General features: G+C 41.8%; 3 protein-coding genes across 3 annotated transcripts in view; 2 read left to right on the forward strand and 1 right to left on the reverse strand.

Annotated features, from left to right (window-relative positions):
* Nucleotides 1-5,167: 5,167 nt before the first annotated feature.
* Nucleotides 5,168-8,248, forward strand: LOC117817499 (type-2 angiotensin II receptor-like). Its single transcript, XM_034690235.1, is given in 6 exon segments — nt 5,168-5,331; nt 5,862-6,183; nt 6,186-6,215; nt 6,218-6,725; nt 6,727-7,068; nt 7,070-8,248. Coding segments are annotated over 5 exon segments (1,248 nt in total). The 5' UTR covers nt 5,168-5,331; nt 5,862-5,927; the 3' UTR covers nt 7,182-8,248.
* Nucleotides 8,249-11,002: 2,754 nt separating this feature from the next.
* LOC117817676 (SH2 domain-containing protein 1A-like) lies at nt 11,003-14,000 on the forward strand. Its single transcript, XM_034690428.1, is given in 4 exon segments — nt 11,003-11,417; nt 11,738-11,801; nt 13,345-13,474; nt 13,477-14,000. Coding segments are annotated over 4 exon segments (459 nt in total). The 5' UTR covers nt 11,003-11,280; the 3' UTR covers nt 13,605-14,000.
* tenm1 (teneurin transmembrane protein 1) overlaps nt 13,973-18,159 on the reverse strand; it is a 178,588-nt gene continuing 174,401 nt past the window's right edge. Inside the window, 4 exon segments of the mRNA XM_034690429.1 lie at nt 13,973-16,173; nt 16,176-16,728; nt 17,699-17,720; nt 17,722-17,839. Coding sequence (XP_034546320.1) covers nt 15,974-16,173; nt 16,176-16,728; nt 17,699-17,720; nt 17,722-17,839 — 893 coding nt within the window. The 3' untranslated portion in view covers nt 13,973-15,973.

The following is an 18,159-nucleotide window of genomic DNA, read 5'->3' on the forward strand; positions in this document are numbered from 1 at the left end:
AAGCATACATTAGATTTCGTCAGAGTTTCTTAAAATGACCTAATGACATGGTAAAGTTTATCCCATGTTCAACAGTTGTTAGTCTATTCTGCTCCAGTTCTCCTGCTGGTTTCTCAACAAAGGGACCGAGCTGGCTGTGTAATGCACTTAATATTGACAAGAACCTCACACAACCCCACTATGTCTTTACCACTTTGAGCCTGCCTGCTTTTGTTACCATTTAACTCAGCACCACTTTGACTTATTTTACTTACAGTCACAGCTGCTAGAATGTCTGTAGACTCTTGGTGTTGCCACATTCTTACAACACTACTTTCTCATTTTGTTGTTGGACCAAGTCAGAAACTGACGCATGGAAATTTTCACGATGACTTCTCTGTTGGTCAGTTAAGTAGAAATAGTGAAAATGATGGTAAATCTGATCCCAAGTGACAGAATGGGTGGTTTCCTGTAACAAAAGAACAGTACAAATGAACAATATGTATCATAGAACAGTGTGTTCACCCTGGGAGTGTCATGTATTCTTAAAAGCATTTTTAGTGCCACATGTTTTTGTTTATTTCAGTGTGTACAGAGGGACCAGGCTATCTGTTAACATCTTTATAGCTTCTTTACTGCTCCTCAGAGGAACCCGAGCTGCCCGGACCTCATAAACTTTGCATGAGGCTGACCAGTCAGCACCCATGGGACTCTGTGTGTGTGTGTGTGTGTGTATGTGTGCGTGCATACTCACATGTGTTTAAGACAGGAGTGGCGGATCAATTAGACATCAATACTTTCCCATCCTTCTTGTTAGACACAGAGAAAAACATATGGGAGTAAGGATTCCTGTGGCATCAGAGCTGCAGTTTGTACCAGTGGTATAAGTTAAAGGGTTTAGGGACTGTGTTGTTTTGTAGACAAAATTCTCAATGAATAACTCCCTCTCCTGGAATCACCATTTGCCAACACAGTTAATGAAACCACATGGAACATATTGACTCAGTTGAAAATAGAACAGAGTTCAGAGAGTGGGAATGCTGGAAGTCTGTGCAATCCTTTCTTCTCACATGGACATATTGTTGCTATAAGCAGAGGGCCCGTGTTAGAGGTTTCATAAGATGTGACGCTAAGTATAGCCTCATGTCCCCTCTCTCGAGGGTCCCCTACACATATGGGGCCCTTTTTCGCGGCATCCCACACAAGCAGCTATGATTATATTCTCAGAACTTATACGGGACTGGACTCTGTCATGTCATCCAGAGCTCCCTCTCTCAGAGTTTTCCTGACCAGCAGTGGGGAAGTGGGGCTCACAGCCCTGACCTCTCACCTTTCACCCCCAGGAGCCTGATTTTCCACAGAGGACTTTGGAACTGCGGTGGTTTGTGGTGGTTATCTTCCCAGGGTCCAGGCAGCCAGGAAAGACCCCACCACCAAATAAACACATAGCACATTTATCAGTTACAATTATAAACATTACAATTATGTAAGCAGTTTAGGGAGACTGAGGGCACAGTATGTCTATACTTGAGCACATCTTCCTTTGCCTAATTTGTGTGTCACTGCATGTAAACAGTTTGTGCGCATGAGTTAATCCACACCATTTCACATGTTTTTCTCATGTAAGTTTAAAGAAAAGTTCAGTTCATTCTGTCCAGTGGACACACTCCTCACATAATGCACACGTATTAGCTCTGATATATTTGTTGTTTTGCAGACTGCTGGCATCATTGGGGTAGATCTTCAAGCTGCAGAAACATCCAGACATAAAATAATTACACATCTTGATAATGAGCCCTGAGGAAAGGAAAATAAACTTTTTGACAAACTATATTAGCAGGGGGAAAAAACGACATGTCATGCTTTTAATTCAGAAAAAAATGAAAACTGTGAAAAAATAATTGGCTGGAAGATGGATGTCCAGAAAGGGTTGTGATGGAAGTTGAGGTTTGATGCTCTCTGCTCTATCGCTCCTCTTATCTGCTGCCTGTACAGACACTGCCTGTAACTAAATCCCTGTGTTTGGATCATCAAACAAACACACAGGGACACACACTCCCACACATTCTCAAACTGTTCATCACTCAGCCTCTCCATTTGCTTCTAACACCCAGAGAGAGGGCTTATTTTGAATTTGAAGCAGAGTTAAAACAAGAATGTTTTTAAATGCCAAGAATGCCATTAAAAGTTGATATTGTATCAGCATTAACAAGCCAGTTGAATTGATTGTCTGACGATAGGATACAGTGAGTTGACAAAGGTCAAAGAATGGCTAACTGAGATAAAAAGAGGTGAAAGTAGGGTATATTGAATGCTTATGTAACAGGTATCTTCATTTTGAATGTCTGTAATGTTTGCAAACTATTGACTAACTCCAAATCTGGCCAAAGGCAAACTGATGAGAATCAGCTTTTTGGCTGACAATAGCACATTTACAGTAATGTTGATCAATATGAGATGCCCCTGGATATAAAGGAAAATGTCAACATTTTCACACCTGAAGCGTTGCTGGAAAAATGAGCAAACGTAGTGTTTGCTTTAGATCATGTCTATCATCATGACATCATGAACGTGATGCTATCATGTTGAGTATGGGTATAAATATTGTTTTGTGCATAAAGTTAGAATACAAAATTTAGCTAAATACTAATGTCAATATTGGCATTAAGTTCTGCCTTGAATGTTAACTTTGTCTTTTGATGGCGCACGAGAGGATGGAATCAAAGGAGAGACATTTTAGCTAGCATGACAAGCAAAATATCCCTAAAACTACAAGAGTATAAAAACCTACGTAAAAGAATTCATTCACCATTCCATGTGGTTTCATTAACCCTCTGTTATGTTGCGGGTCAAATTGACCCATTTAAAGTTCAATAGTCTTTAAAAAATGTGAAAAGTTTTATTTCGCATTTCTAATGTCACAGTGGATGAAAGGCTAGTGGTATTCAGAGGCTCCTTCCATCTTAGGTAAATATGCCTTTCAAACCAGCTAAATGCAGCATAAAAATCTAGGCAGCATCTGACAGAAGAGGTGTCTTGAGCACATTTATCAACATCACTACATTAAAAAATTAAATTCAAATGTGAAATGAAATAAACAAATATCTAAGTCATGTACAATTATTGTATTATATTTGGGGCTTTCAAATCTACATTAAAAAAAGTTGTAACATGGATTTCATAAAAAAACTAGTGAGTTATCCTCTTTGAAGCGTGATCTGTGAGGATTAAAGAACACTATTGCACTAAATATTAATTTAAATGGGTAGTAATGGAGTTAATAATGAGATTTAAAAATGTTTACTGGGCTTTTTGTGGGTTCTGACACTTTTGATCTTTAAATATGCTCCGGGTCAAAATGGCGCAGTAACATTATTGGTGTGCCTGAGAAACCAACATAACAGTAGGGTTAACTGTGTTGGCAAATGGTGATTCCAGGAGAGGGAGTTATTTTCTTGAGAATTTTGTCTAAAAACAACACGGTCCCTTAACAGTGTAACATTACTGTTCATAATATTGCACATGTAAGCTTGAATAATCAGGGTAATGTAGCAAGTTGAGATGGCTGATCTGATTTTGTTCTCAGTTTGAGTGCGAAAGTGTAAACAGGAAGCCAGGGTAGTCAGATCAAAAGCCCTGATGATGTTTGATGTTTGAGTCAAACTGTAAATTTGTGCAGCTAGTTTATGGAAGATAGATAGATAGATAGATAGATAGATAGATAGATAGATAGATAGATAGATAGATATATAGATAGATAGATAGATAGATAGATAGATAGATAGTAGATAGATAGATAGATAGATAGATCAAATTAAACTACATTGGTAGTAAAACTCTTTATTTGAGTACATTTACGTAGTTACTTTCAACCTGGATCACAAGGATCTGTGGTGAGGCAGGGACAGGAGTTTGTTTTTCCCCTCTCCACTTCTATTTGCATTGGCTGACATGACACCATCAATTTCAGCTTGGAGTTGCCATGTGATGACTCAAAGTCCTTGGCATCAGTGGGTTTGTGTGAGAACAACTGTGCATACCCAGCATGCCAGTGCAAGAACACTCCATTATGAAATTTCCGTCTTGGAAAGCATAACTGCCATTTTTAAAGTTTTGAGACATACAGCACATACCCAGTCTGTCATATCAACAACAACGACAAAGCTCTTCACACACGGCCTTCAGAAGCTGCTGCCGTCTTGCCGTCATCCGTCATCCTCGCCATCAGTTTTCCCACGCTATTAGAAAAGTCACAAACTGATAGATACTCAATGGAGCACAGAGCACAAACATACATCTGAACACACATGTAAACACAAGCGAGCTCATTGCATCAATGCATGCATGCCAGGATGATTAAATACAGCCAGTTGCATAAGTATTGAAGCATAAACGCACACGCACACACAGGGGGAGCATGCTCACACCGTTGATCAAAGGAGCTGTGATGTAATCAGTCTCAGAGCTTTGTACACATCCCTCATTAACTTTCACCAGAGGCTTTAATGAAAAATCACTGGAGGGAATCTCCGCTTTCTCTCCATTTCTCACTCCTCCTTCTCTCCATCTCTCCTCCTCATCTCCTCGTTCACTCCCTGCAGTATCTGCTCATCCTCCTCCTCATCCATCTTCCACACTGTGCCTCCCCTACGCTCCCTCTGCCCCAGTGGCAGGCTTGACTTCCGCTGAGACAGAGTAAATATTTCCCATGGCTTATCTGACCGCAGGCAGAACGAACATGACACAAAGTATTAGGTCCTGCTAATTAACACTCAGCTTCAGTTGCTCAGGTCAGAGACCCTGATGGGGACAGCTATGACTTTAAATATGACACCTGAAACACAGGAACATCATGTTCATGTAGTCCGGTATGACATGAGGCTGTGTTTCTGGAGCCACTGGAAACACAACTATTTCTCTGTCACATATTGACTTGATTTTCAATGTTTTGGCCTTCTCTTGTTGAGAGTGTGTGAGAAGAGAGGAGAAATAAAATGAAAAACAGAGAGAGCAATTTCAACCCCCCCCCCCCCTCTCTCTGGCTCTTGTCCAGGTACAGTCCAACCCCTTGGTTCTGATGAAGGTGTGACGTGCAAGTTACTTCCCTGTTGTGCAATCATCAAGAGGCTCTTGGGGGTTATAAGACCCCCAGCCTCATCTGGTTTCTCAGAGTCTCCGGTCTGTCTTCTCCACACTCACAAACACACAGACGCAGAGGCATGTTATGGTCCGGGTACTCAGCTGTGTAGTCTCTTAGAGGGGTCGAGGAGCAACTGTCAAGACATGGACTTTAGCCAAAACACGCAATAAAAAACGGCTTGACTTCTTGGACGGAAGGCTCAACCTCTGGAGGTAAAATGAAATCTTTAAATAGATAGAAATAATTTATAAAATCTGTTTTGATTTAACAATGAATCAGTTCCAGCTAAGAATGATTGCAATGGATATTTTTCCTCAAACCTACAGATTGTCTGCTTTAACTTCTGTCTGTTGTCTGTTACAAATTTTTTTGTCCCAGAGTGCACTGGACAATAATGCAATCAAGAGCAGTGTCATTGACTTTTAAGATTCCTGCTTGAACAAATAAATCTCAAATTAAGCTGACACTTATTTTATCTAAAGAAGAATGTTTCAGAAATGTATTTCAGCCATTAATACAAAATAGATTGTTCTGAGGAATCCATTAAGCAGACAGATTCTGACACCCTTTCATATGCATTTCATTACTGCCACACTTCAAGAATGGTGTCATGCATTTTTCCTGTGATTAGTTATCAAGTAGTACAGTTAATAAAGGCTGACGCCATATGAAGATTGTTCTGTAGGAATTTCTTTTGTGTCCGTAAAAGGCAACTGAACTTCTGTTCTTCTATTATTTTCAGCTGACCTTGGATAACTCAAAGGAGGGAAGTCAAATTGCATGACGCAACGGAACATCCATTTTCATAATGGCAATCCCAAATGACCTCTCTCTTTTCAACTCCACCTCTTCAACGTATTCAACAACAAACACCTATGGGAACACCTCTGTAGCTAATTCTACTCCTCCCTGCAAAGACTGGCCCCATGTGCCCATGACCACAATCATTCCCATCATTTATAGTGTTATCTGCGTGCTGGGAACTATAGCCAACGCCCTGGCAGTGTGTGTGCTGGGCCACGGCAGCGCTTCAAGAAGAACTGTAGCAAACACATTCATGTTGAATCTTGTGTGTCTGACCTGCTGTTCCTGCTGTCACTCCCCTGTGGGCTGTCTCCTACTCCCAAGGCTATAACTGGCCCTTTGGTTTGGTAGCCTGCAAAGTCTGCGGATTCCTCCTCCATTTCAATCTGCATGCATCTATCTTTTTTATCACAAGTATGAGCGTGGATCGCTACCTGGCCATTGTGCATCCGCTCCGATCGCAGAGTGCACGAGACCCCAAACGTGCCCGGCTAACATGCATACTTGTGTGGCTGCTGGCATTTGCTTGCTCAGCCCCCTCCTTGTATCTGAAGGAACTTTATAAACTTAAGGAGACTGGAGCGCTTGCCTGTGTAACTAATTATCATACTTATGCCTTGCATATGACCATGGTATGTTTGAAGATTGTCCTGGCCTTCCTACTGCCGCTGCTTGTCATCTCTTGCTGCTACAGCGCCATTGGTAGACATTTGTTGGCTGATACAGGGCTGGTAAGAATGCGGAACCAGTCTCATTCCCCCAATATGCCCTCTATTAAATCCCAGGAGAGCTACAGTAAGCCAGAGACCTCCAACCCCCTGCATGAGCCCCAGCTCCAGCGGAAGCAGACCTCTGGAGGGCAGGGGGCTAGAGCGTGTGTTATGGACAGTAGCTGCTGTGGTCCTGGCCTTCTTCCTCAGCTGGTTCCCGTTTCACTGTGTGACCTTCTTGGATGTACTGAAGAATGAGGGCTGGTTGGATAGCTGCTGGGTAGACTGGACAATCCAAACCCTGACCCCTCTCACCCTTTCCTTGGGCTTCTCCAACTCGGCTATCAACCCTGTACTGTACTGTTTTATTGGAAACCACTTCCGGGGACGCCTGGGAGGGCTCTGCAAGGGCCTTTGTGCTTGTTTGAAGACCCGTGGGAGGATCAGAGCCAGAAGAGGGCTCCTTTAGCACCAGGCTGAGCTCTTTCTCTCGAAAACTCAGTGATCTGAAAGATCTGGCCATTGTGGAGCCCTCTGGTCCTGCTTAGTAAGGCTAAAAGGGGAGATTTTCCCTTTTCATTCTCTGGCTTCACACCCTAAGAAGTGATGCCAACATCAAGTGACTGCTGAACTCCAATTAGTTTGGACGTGTGAGACAGAACTGTTACTATAAATGACACTGTCAAATGTCTATGGAGCTCAATGCTGTGTTATGTAACCAAAGACAAGGATCTGTGAAAACGCTCAGTCTTAAGGCTGGTTAGCCAAAATGTGTAACAAACAAGTAAATAATGAATTTAATACCTTTACTCTTGCATAAAGCAGCTGTTGTCTTAACAAAGAAAGCTCCAAAATCCCCCTTCATTACCCACTTCGCTCCAAACAACAGACAGTTAGCAACTAGCTTATGAAGGTGGTATAGCATTTTAGAAACCACTGAGCTACATATCTCCTTCAGGGTTTGCTCATTTGTTTTGTCCGTAATCTGTTTCAACGTAATACAAATCACTCAAAGTAAGTTTCAGAAAAGAAAAGCCTTTAAAGTCTCAGGGACTCCAGGGCCGAGATCTCAGCTACTCTGTAAAGCTAGTTTGGTAAGACCTTAGCAGGGCTAGCTTAGCACCTCTGTTTTTTCTGCATCTTCATCACTGCTGTTGGATTTAGCTACAGTCCCATTCCCTGGGGACGATAATCATGATTGCAAGGATTTTGAATGATCCATGCAGATTTTTCAAAAACAGGGCACAGGTAGGAAAATGAAAATAAATTGAGCTTCAACTTTCTTTAGATGTGGCTAACTTACCAGTCAGCTTTTACTGAATGTTTAGCTTTCAAGCTCTGCAACAATGGTTTCATAATTTATACTGTAAATAAAAGGCCAGTCATATTCTGCTTGTGCTTTGATCTGACCTGCATTTTGGCAGGCCAAAAGATGATTGAGATACATATGTATAATATTAACCAGTTTAAACAACATTTACTCTTCATTCTGGGACCAAAACATAATGTGTGCAATCATTTATCTTGTAACATCTGTATGGTATCACAAGACAGTTAAGCAAAACAAATATTACTGTGTTTCTTGTAATACATAATAAAGTTGCTTGTCTTATAATTTTATTTCTTCATTTCTCAATCACTTCTACTGTTCTGTTTCAAAAATGGGAGGTTTTATGTGTTTTTTTATACGCAGACCAGTTCTATGTTACCGATTCCTTTTACAATTCCTTTCCCTTTCCCAAATCTTCCCCTCCAACAGCTGTGTCTGTGAGCTCCCACCACCTGGGAACGAGAGTTCTGGTTTTACTGTCGGTCTGGCAGATGGACATTCAGTTGCCCCACTCTTTCCCCCTCCCAGAATGCCTGTCATGGATTCCGTACATATCAATGCAAGATATCTTAATCTCATACTAATGTCCTTATGATGCATTCCAGTCCAGCTGGTTGTGCTGGTTGAGGGAGCTGCTGGCTAATCAATGATGTATCTCTGGCTGCTATTTGTGTCCAGTATAGATTCATGCATTCTGCATTGACCTGTCTCTCTGTGAGCTGAGAGAAGATGAAGTAGGCTATGTTGTCATTTTGTTTTACACTGGTGAGGGCCTTGGAGTTATTTTACATAAGAAGATTGAGAGAAGTTGTTCATGCATAAATAATTTTTTGTGTTTCTGCTTTTTTCTATTTAGCATTTTGAGTCTTAATGTGTTGACAGATTAACACAGCAACCAAAAGGAAAGAAACCCCACAAACAGGCATCCAGTCTGTACTTTCAGCTACTGCAGATCGATCCTCGTTAATCTTTCATACATTTTCCACTGGATGGTGCTAAAGTGCTGTTGAAGCAGTGAGTAAGATGCCACTGGCTGCTTTTCCAGACAGAGCCCCAAAGTCCCAGCGCTCATGATCTTTGTGAGCCGAGGGAAACATTTCTCTGACACAGACGGATGACTCATGTAGGCTACAGTTCTGAATGTATAAAAACACAATCCTCCACAAATGCTGCATTAAAGAAAGCTACCAGCACAAAAGATACACTGAGTGGTACAACCGCATAGTGTGCTTTTCTGAAGGGTCTTTTGCAGCAGCAGCACGAGGCTGTCTGAGGGACTTCATGGAGCTGTGATGTGCTGTGAAAAAACAACATTCATGTCATCATAGCTGATGTGCATTAAACAACAGAAGCTGTGCTATCAGCTTGATAAAATGTGAATGGCATGTCACTGCTGCAGAATTTTATTATTTTAATCACCACATCCTAATTTGACACAACAGAATTATATGACTGACAGGACAGATTGCAGGATGGTTTTTTGTTGCAGCGCCACAGTATGATCACGCACACACACATACGCACGCACGCACATGCACACACACACACAAACACACACACAACACACACACACACACACACACACACACACACACACACACACACACACACACACACACACACACACACACACAAACACACTGCTTCATTAGCTGATTCCTCACTGTCTACAGAGCAGGTGTGACAGTCCTTGACACACGTTCAACAGAAGACAGACCAGTGACATGTGACTGAGAACATGTGCTGCAAAGTGTGGAAGCAGGATGCGGAATAAGGAGAGCACTTCTACAGAGCAAAACTTTTTGCCTGCAGGACATTTTCTCCTTTTAATATAACATTAGATTTTAACATTTTGATTTAATGATTAAAAAATATTACAGTCCATGTGGGCTTCTATGCATATTTGTCTTGTGTGTCTTATTTCAAGTCCAAGAACAGAAATAAGGCATATTGCTGATATCTCAGAAAATTATGCCAGCTGTTGAAGTGATTTACTAAAGTGCTGTACTTGTGTATAATTTGCAGCACTTTACGCCCCACATTTCACAGGAGTATTGTGCATTAAATCACTTGTATTTTTGACAGCTTTCACATGGTACCTTGTTATATTATTGGATTATACATTAAATGTGTCCAAAAGATATTAAATACAATGTATTGTTAAGAATTAACCAGTTGCTGCAAACCTTTTTGGTTTATGACCGGTTATTTAAAAGATATCCTCAGTACGGTGTGTGTGACAGGTTTTAACTTCTTCAATGTTTCATTTAAATAACTGATGGCCGACCAGAGATATGAAATAATTTTATATTTTAGAAGCAAAAGCAAAGATAAGATTTAAGTTCTATATATGCACCAGTTTTAAGAAGTGGGTTTAAGTAGAGAAGGTAATATTAGCTAGACCTCAAACAGCTACAAAAGTAAAATGATGACCACATGGGACTGATCTATTTAATGATGCCATGATAAGATATCAGTCAGAGTGAACCCTTCTCTGCAGAATGACGCATCATTTTTAAACCCAAGTTCTGCTGATAAATCTTCTGCAGTTTTACTTCAGTAGGATTTGTATGGGGCACTAGGTGCTTGTAAAGAAGTTTTAAACATTTAAGTACTAATTTGCTGTCGATAAAAGGATCTACATGCTTCTTCTACTGCAGATATTTTGCACAATAAACTGTACATCATGGTTTGTGGAAACTGTGGTTTGTGCAGACAGTGTAAGCAAACGTGTGTTGATCAGAAAACAAAGGGAGGCCTCCAGATAACTCAGGTGGAAACAGCATAAGACTGCATAAGCTCTATATACGTTTTCCTGTGTGAAAACAGTGATATTGCTTTTTTAATTCTCTCTCTTGTGCTTTGTGTTGTTGTGGAAATATTCAGTTAGATTCTTTGAGGTTATTTCCTGTCAAAAAAATTGCAATCATTTCCTGAGAGATACGCAAACCCACATTTTGTGAGTGTGTGTGTATGTGCTTTTTCACATGTGTGTGTCTTCAAGAGAGGAGGACTGAGCAAAAAGCCATAAAGGTTAGTGTTAAGAGAGCTGCTATTTGGGAGTCTGAGCTCTGGCAAGGCAGTGTTCTGATTCTCCTCTTTCTTACACAGACTGACAAACATTTGAAACAGCAAGAGGTGGATATCAAAAGAGGCAGGACGGCTACCTCACCCATGTTCCCAGTGTAGAGCATACACAGTGCAGACTAAAAGGCTTGCCTGGAGTAAAAAGTTGAAGTCAAGGTGAAGAGTTAGAAAAAGAAAAAGAGGAGCTAGCACTCGGGGGTACCAAGAAGCGGATCTGGAGAGAAGCTGTGATGGAAAAACTGAATATTTACCACGGACCCATTGGTAAAGAAGAAGGGGAGCGGCGGCTGGCCCAGGACGGGCGGAACGGGTGCTACCTGGTCCGTAACAGTGACTCTGTGCTGGGTGTCTACTGCTTGTGTGTGCTGTGAGTAGAAAAACAGATTGAGCATTATCTCTTGGTTCTGCCTCTTAAGGCCATTACTGAGATCACTTAAATCACATCAACACATAACCATATTTTCTTACAGAGGTTATTGATCTCCTCACATTTAAGAAAATAAAAGCACGGAGGCATAAACAAACTGAGTGTTAACTGAAACCCAAAAATGGGATGGCCTATTATTTAGTGAAATGTGAGTCCCACAGGAGCAATAATGGCAACGGCTGAGGCAAATACTTATTTCATTAAAATGAAAGATGATCCCAGGGTCAAAGTAATTTCTTTGTGTGTGTGTGGGTGTGCAGGAGCAGCGGATATGTCTACACATACAGACTTCACAAGGACGAAACAGGGACCTGGACGGCAGAGGTGACATATTTGATCTCATTTCTTGCTCTTATTCTATGCTGACTCTCTCTCAGCTTCAAACTTTACACATCCAGCAAAATTTATTTCACTTTTATTGGAGATTATTAAATCTGGAGGTTGTTTGGGTGCAGGCTTAATTCAGTAAAGCCTGAATTTGAGTCAAATTTTTTATTTTTTTTTTACAGTACAGAAGGGGTGCGTTTCTCTTTCTTTCACACTAACACCCTGTGAATCCCCCTGAAACCTGACTTAAATGTAAGACACCGCTGCATCAGCATACACTCCAGAGATAGAAAATGTAGAATTGTATTTGGCAGCATCTATGATGGGATATGTAATGGAGCACTGAGGGTTGGCAAGATGTGGTTGTATAGAAACATCTGAAGGCTTTGTCTGTCTCCGTGTGACAACTAAGCAAGATGTTGTTGTAACTACATTTCACCCTCGCTCATTTTTACTGACAGCATCAAGAGAACAGATACGAGGAAAAGCCTTGAATTACACGCATTTCACTACAAGCTCAATAACAGTTTACATTATTCATGTGCAGAATCAATCACTTTAATGAAATATTCCAGGGAACAGAGGTAACACTTGTGGCCAGAGACAGAAACAACCAAAGTGCTTTGCTGTGGAAAGTGCTCTCTGTGTTTGATTAAATGATTTTAAACTGCATTCAAGGAGCAAGGTTTACCACAGCTTCCTCCTGCATGATTGATTGCACAGGGTGGAAACTGCTTTTCTGAAGCCCTTACTGGGCAAAATTATAGCACTTTAAAATATTTAATTCTCAATACTTTAGAAATATAAAATGTTGAACTGACAGCTGTGAGGAAAATTGATTTAAATAAAAAATAATGCTAAACTTGCAAAAAGTACATTGGCAAACTTGAATTTCACTTAAGCATACAGAAAAGGTTTAATGTGGATAAGTCAAGTTACACCTCTTCATCAGAAGTTGAAGTCTGATTGACTTGTGTTTTCATCTAAACTGCAGGTGCTGTCTGAAAATGAATTATTTCAGTTTGATTCAGTCACGATGGCGATAATGGGACACTTAAAGCATTTGTGATTTCACACATCAATCCTAAAATAAATGCGTTTTGTTGTGGTTGTTTATTAAAAAAAGCCTAGGGGAGTAGATGCTTTTAGAGGTAAATGCAAGCAGAATTCTCCTGTTCTAGCTTTTAAACCCCTCAAGTCCACGCTCCACTCTCCTTGAGTAGTTTTTCAGCAATTACAGATTGACTTTCTTTTGCATCATCTTATTTATCTTTGTGTTCTTTTTTCTTGAACATGAGCTCAGTGTGGATCAGTGGACTGGCTACATAAAAAAAAATAACAGACATGATTCCCAGCCCATGCCTTCACACGATGAGTTTCTGTCTCTTCTTTTAGCGTGTCTGATGTCTTTTATCAGGTGAATCTGTGTGAGCTCATTTCAAGCCAGTCCTGTCCCGTCCCCCTCATGTCCCCGTGGGGTTTGATGTGAAGACAGAGATGGAAAAGCTGAATTTATTTGGCTGTCTTTCTTGTGTTTCAGACCACTCCTGGTGTGCAGAAGCGATATTTCCGGCAAATCAAGAACTTGATAGCAACTTTCCAGAAGCCCGGACAAGGAATTGCCATGCCTCTGCTCTACCCTGTCACCGCTCAGAGACGGGCACAACACACACAGAGGCTCAGACGCCCAGTAATAGCCTGTCACCGACACACAGCAGCCCTGACTCTTACCTGCCGCATGCTGCTGCTCAGGGACAGAAAAACAGGAACAAGAAGGAGGTGCGGCAGGCTGTCGGTTAGGGGCAAACCCAGAGCTCTCCATTGACCTAATTATAAACACAAATGCCGTCCTTGCGTGGTTCCTGTTGTTGCATTTTTCACACTGTGTGTGGAGTAAATGTCATTTCTTTCCAATTAAGCAGCTTCTGTTTGTTAAATCAAAGTCATTTAAGTTCTTGCAGCGCCTCAGATCTCCTTCCAGTACCTCTTTTTTTTCTGCGTATGCAGCACAGAAAGTGCCTCATAACTTTCAGAGATTTGATGTAAAATATTCAGCTGCAGAAACATTAATATCCATTACTGTATTTGTACGTTGACAGCAAATATTGTGCTCTGTTTTCTTAATGCAATTTGGTTATGTGTATGGCAAAGAAAATAAATGACACTGGTTGAAATAAACTCTTTTAAATGAGGTCACCCATACACAGCCATACACACTCGAGCCTCCTTCTGACACATAATGTGGAACAAAAATTCAATTTGACATATTGAAGCAGTGATTTCCATGGAGAGAATGCTGACTGCTGATGGGGGGGGAGGGTGGGGGTCTGTCATTCATCTGACTGACATTACTGGCTCTTCATGCAAAATATGAGAAAAAGAAAGGGAAGGGGAAAAAAAGGAGAACTAGAGAGAGAGAGAGAGAGATTGAGAAAGCATCCATTCAGCACAGACAATTCTTCAGTGCAGTGGTCTCCTAGCAACCAGACCCTCCATCTCTTCAGCACAGAGATGAGGTTGGACAGTATCTCGCGGAGCATATGGTTTAGAAGAGAAGGTGCATCGCGGCCGATCAGCAAAGTGCTCGTCGGGAACGTATATCACCTGCTGGCAGTCAGAACATATGCATTGTGCGGCTCTGTCATCCACAGCCCAGGAGAGAAACACAAACAATTAATGGTGGGCAGATGGTGGAGTGACGACGGGAGGGAGGCAAGTTGGGGATAGGCAGACGGACGGGGAGGTGGATTAGTGGTAGCTAGATTAAAAAAAAGAAAAACAAACAAACTTCTTTGCTTTCTTTTCAAACTTTCTTTTTTTGGGGGAGGAGGAAGGCGGCTTGGAAGTGGTTCACATGCAGTCTGATTGGCATTTCCTAATGAGAGGAGACAAGCTGTAGAGAACAGCACAGCCAACTCCAGGTCCTGCCCCTTCTGCACTCACCACCCACTCGCTGAGCCTCAGCTGTCACATTTCTTTTTCCCTTCTCTGTGCTTTTTTTTTTCTCTCTCTCTCTCTCTTTCTTCTTCTTTTTTTCTCTTCTGACAGACTCAGGTTCCTCATGCATATCTCAGTTTGAGCCATAATGATGGGTGATAATGACAGCACAGATTTGAAAGTTACAAACTCCCAGAAACAAGAACAAAGAGTGCACAACAAATGTGTGGAGAGAAGGCGCAGAGACAGTGAGGACGTGCGCGAGAGGAAGAGGTGCAGAGAGAGAGAGAGAGAGAGAGAGAGAGAGAGAAGAGAGAGAGAGAGAGAGAGAGAGAGAGAGAGAGAGAGAGAGAGAAATAACAAGCAACATGTGTATGAAATACCATCGAGCAGTTTGGTAATTCACACATAATAACTTTAATCAGCATTGTAACCCAATAAAGTCAGATTTTTCAGCGAGAATATTCACTATAGCCATGTATAATTCTTTGCAAAAATGTAACTGTTTTTCTATTGATTAACAATACTGACACTTACTTATGAACAACAGAATTTCCAGTTGAGCACTTTTTTCAGTGTGAAAGCACTGGCTATGTACATTCTTGATTTCAGTATACACACTCATACAAACTACTGTTGGAGCACACCAGAGGCGGAATACCAGGAGAGGTTTCCTTCTCTAAAGGGGAGTGTCAGAGTCGACAAGGCCTCTCTTACACAATATGTAAACGATAGTATATCCGAGGTAAACCATGTAGGAACTCAAATGGCCACCGCAGAGCTCTTGATTTGAGTCATGAAGAGGATCATTCACTGGCAATCCTAATGTCTTCATTTCTACAGGTCAGTGAATTAGAACAGAGTCTAAAATGATTAACAGTGTTGAAACAGCAAATGACAGACGGTCAGTCCATCAGTCAGTCCGTCGGTCCGTCAGTCAGAGAGTCAGTCGGTCAGTCCCAGGCCGGTCGGATACAAAAAGCAAAGCCACAGCCAAACCACACTGCTTGTGCCACTGTTAGAAATTGGAGAAACTGGACGATAATAATAAAATACCATCATTTTGTCACAATTAAAGGCATTTGGAAATCATTTTTTCCCCAATCTCTCCTCTTGTTCTTCTTCTGTCGTCATCTTCTTTTTTTCATACAGTATAGAAACAGTAGAACAAATCAGAGTAGAGTAGAAACAGGCAGTCTTTGGTGGGGTGGGGGGCTGCTTGTGTGTCTCTGTTACCTGCCCCCCACCTCGCTCAGTGTCATAAAGTGGATGTTGGAGGGGCAGTCGGACAGCTCCGGCTGCTGCTCTGTAGGCAGGGAATAGTAGCCGTCGTAACCCTGAATCAGTCCTCCAGTCAGCAGCTGCTGCTTCTCTGCCTCACTCCATGCCCTGCTCCCCGCATCCCCTAATTCCACCCTCTTCCTCTCTTTCCCCACGCCCCCTCCACTGCTCTCTTTCTCGCCTCCTCCTTCACCCGCGCTCTCTCCTCCTCATCGCTCCCACCGTAGCGTACGCACAGACACAGCGCTCCCTGCTGAAGGGTGATATCAGCAAATCGTCGAGTCCTGCCGTTCACCAGCGCACTCATCTGAGACACGCTCACGTTCACTCCGCTCTCTAGGATGCGACCCCCGACTCCTAACCCCAGAGCGAGGTCTTCCTCAATGGGCCGGGACTGAAGGAAGTGATGGGTGTCACAGCCCTGCACCGTGAAGCTCAGCCCGCTCAGATGGACAGCACCGTTTAAGATGGCTGCCACGCGGCGGCTGTCCTCGCTGGCCACGCCAATGACTTCAGCGCTGACATGGCCATGGGAGACAGCAAAGCGGATGCTGGGGCCCAGGAGAGAGGGTCGGGAGCCGAAGGGGGGAGGACGTGTCGGTCTGTGGCAGGTTGAACCCACGGGCTCTGAGACCAGAGGTAACCTCTGGAGAGAGATGAAACTCCTCAGCTGTCTCCGAAGCTCACACTGGATCCCTAAGACCACCTGAGAAAAAACATACAGGTTAATAAAAATAAGTGAACTTCACGGTCCTGATCATTTTTGAAGGTTGTTGTGGTTACAGGAAAAACACAGGTATCCATTTAACTTTGACAGTAAATGCAGAAATGACACACAAACTTGACTGTTACTAAAATGACAGTTTGATACTATCATCACTTCATACTTTAACATGAGTTTATTTTAATTATGACTCGGGGGAAAACACATTTAATTGGGCAACTCATAATCTTAGCAGCTGTACTCTGTTTAACTTTGTGTAGAACTCAGTCTTAATGATTGAATTCTATTTTTACTAATCATTTAAAGAACTCATACAGAAACTCTAAGACACACTATAATTAATGCAGTTTTGATCTCAGTCTTAGAAGGACTGATGGCCTTCAACCCACGTGTGAGTTAATATGGAAAAAAAGTTAAGTGATGAAAAAGATTACATAACACTTAAATCATCATTTACATTATCATTTGAATGTTTAATTATTGTTGCTTAAATTACATTTTTCAGTTGTTATTCTTAATGTCAAACTCCATTCAAAGAGCCACTATCTTACACATTCTTTTAAAAATTTAACTGTTTCAGTGAACTGAATGCTTTTTAACCTTTTTTAATCAAGCTCAGAAAATATAACTAAATGTATTCTCCCCTGCTGTTCACCAACCCATGAACTCAATGTTAAATCAAAGTTACAAAACGAAAAGTCTCCAGCAGCTTCTGTGCGGCTGGAAACATTTACAGAATGTTTACGCCCCCAAGCTTAGATGAGTCATTAAAAATATTGATAATATGAAATTGAAGAGATGAGAGAGAGAAAGAGGTACATCAAGTAGACAAAAATGACATGTTTTAATACATGTGGTAGATGCAAAGGGAATGAACAAATATTTAACACAGTTATACACAATTACAACACTGTTGTGCGGCTGGCTGTGGTTTGTTGTGGTGGGAGCTCACCTTGCTGGAGTCCCAGTTCTGTCTTGGTTTGGGTCTTCATCAGTTCGTATGTTTGTTCCATTCTGCCAACATCAGGCTTTGGGAAGCCTGGGACAACATTATGAAGCTGGAAGCCAAATAGCTGCAGCCAGCTACCAATGTCTGAACACACATACACACAACACACACAAACACACATACATACAAACACACACACACACACACACACACACACACACACACACACACACACACACACAACAACACACACACACACACACCACACACAACACACACACACACACACACACATGGATACAGAGGAAGAGAAAAATGCATAGAGGGAGTATGTTAGACTTTACAGTGTATACTGTGAGGCAAACAAAGAGTCAAAAGACCAGGGTAACAACGCCTTGTTCAGGAAATCACACAATATATGAGTGTAATACGTGGCAGGGTTGGCTCCGGTGGTGTTTCTCTGA

This window comes from Notolabrus celidotus, chromosome 8 (assembly GCF_009762535.1).
Source record: "Notolabrus celidotus isolate fNotCel1 chromosome 8, fNotCel1.pri, whole genome shotgun sequence".
NCBI lineage: Eukaryota > Metazoa > Chordata > Actinopteri > Labriformes > Labridae > Notolabrus > Notolabrus celidotus.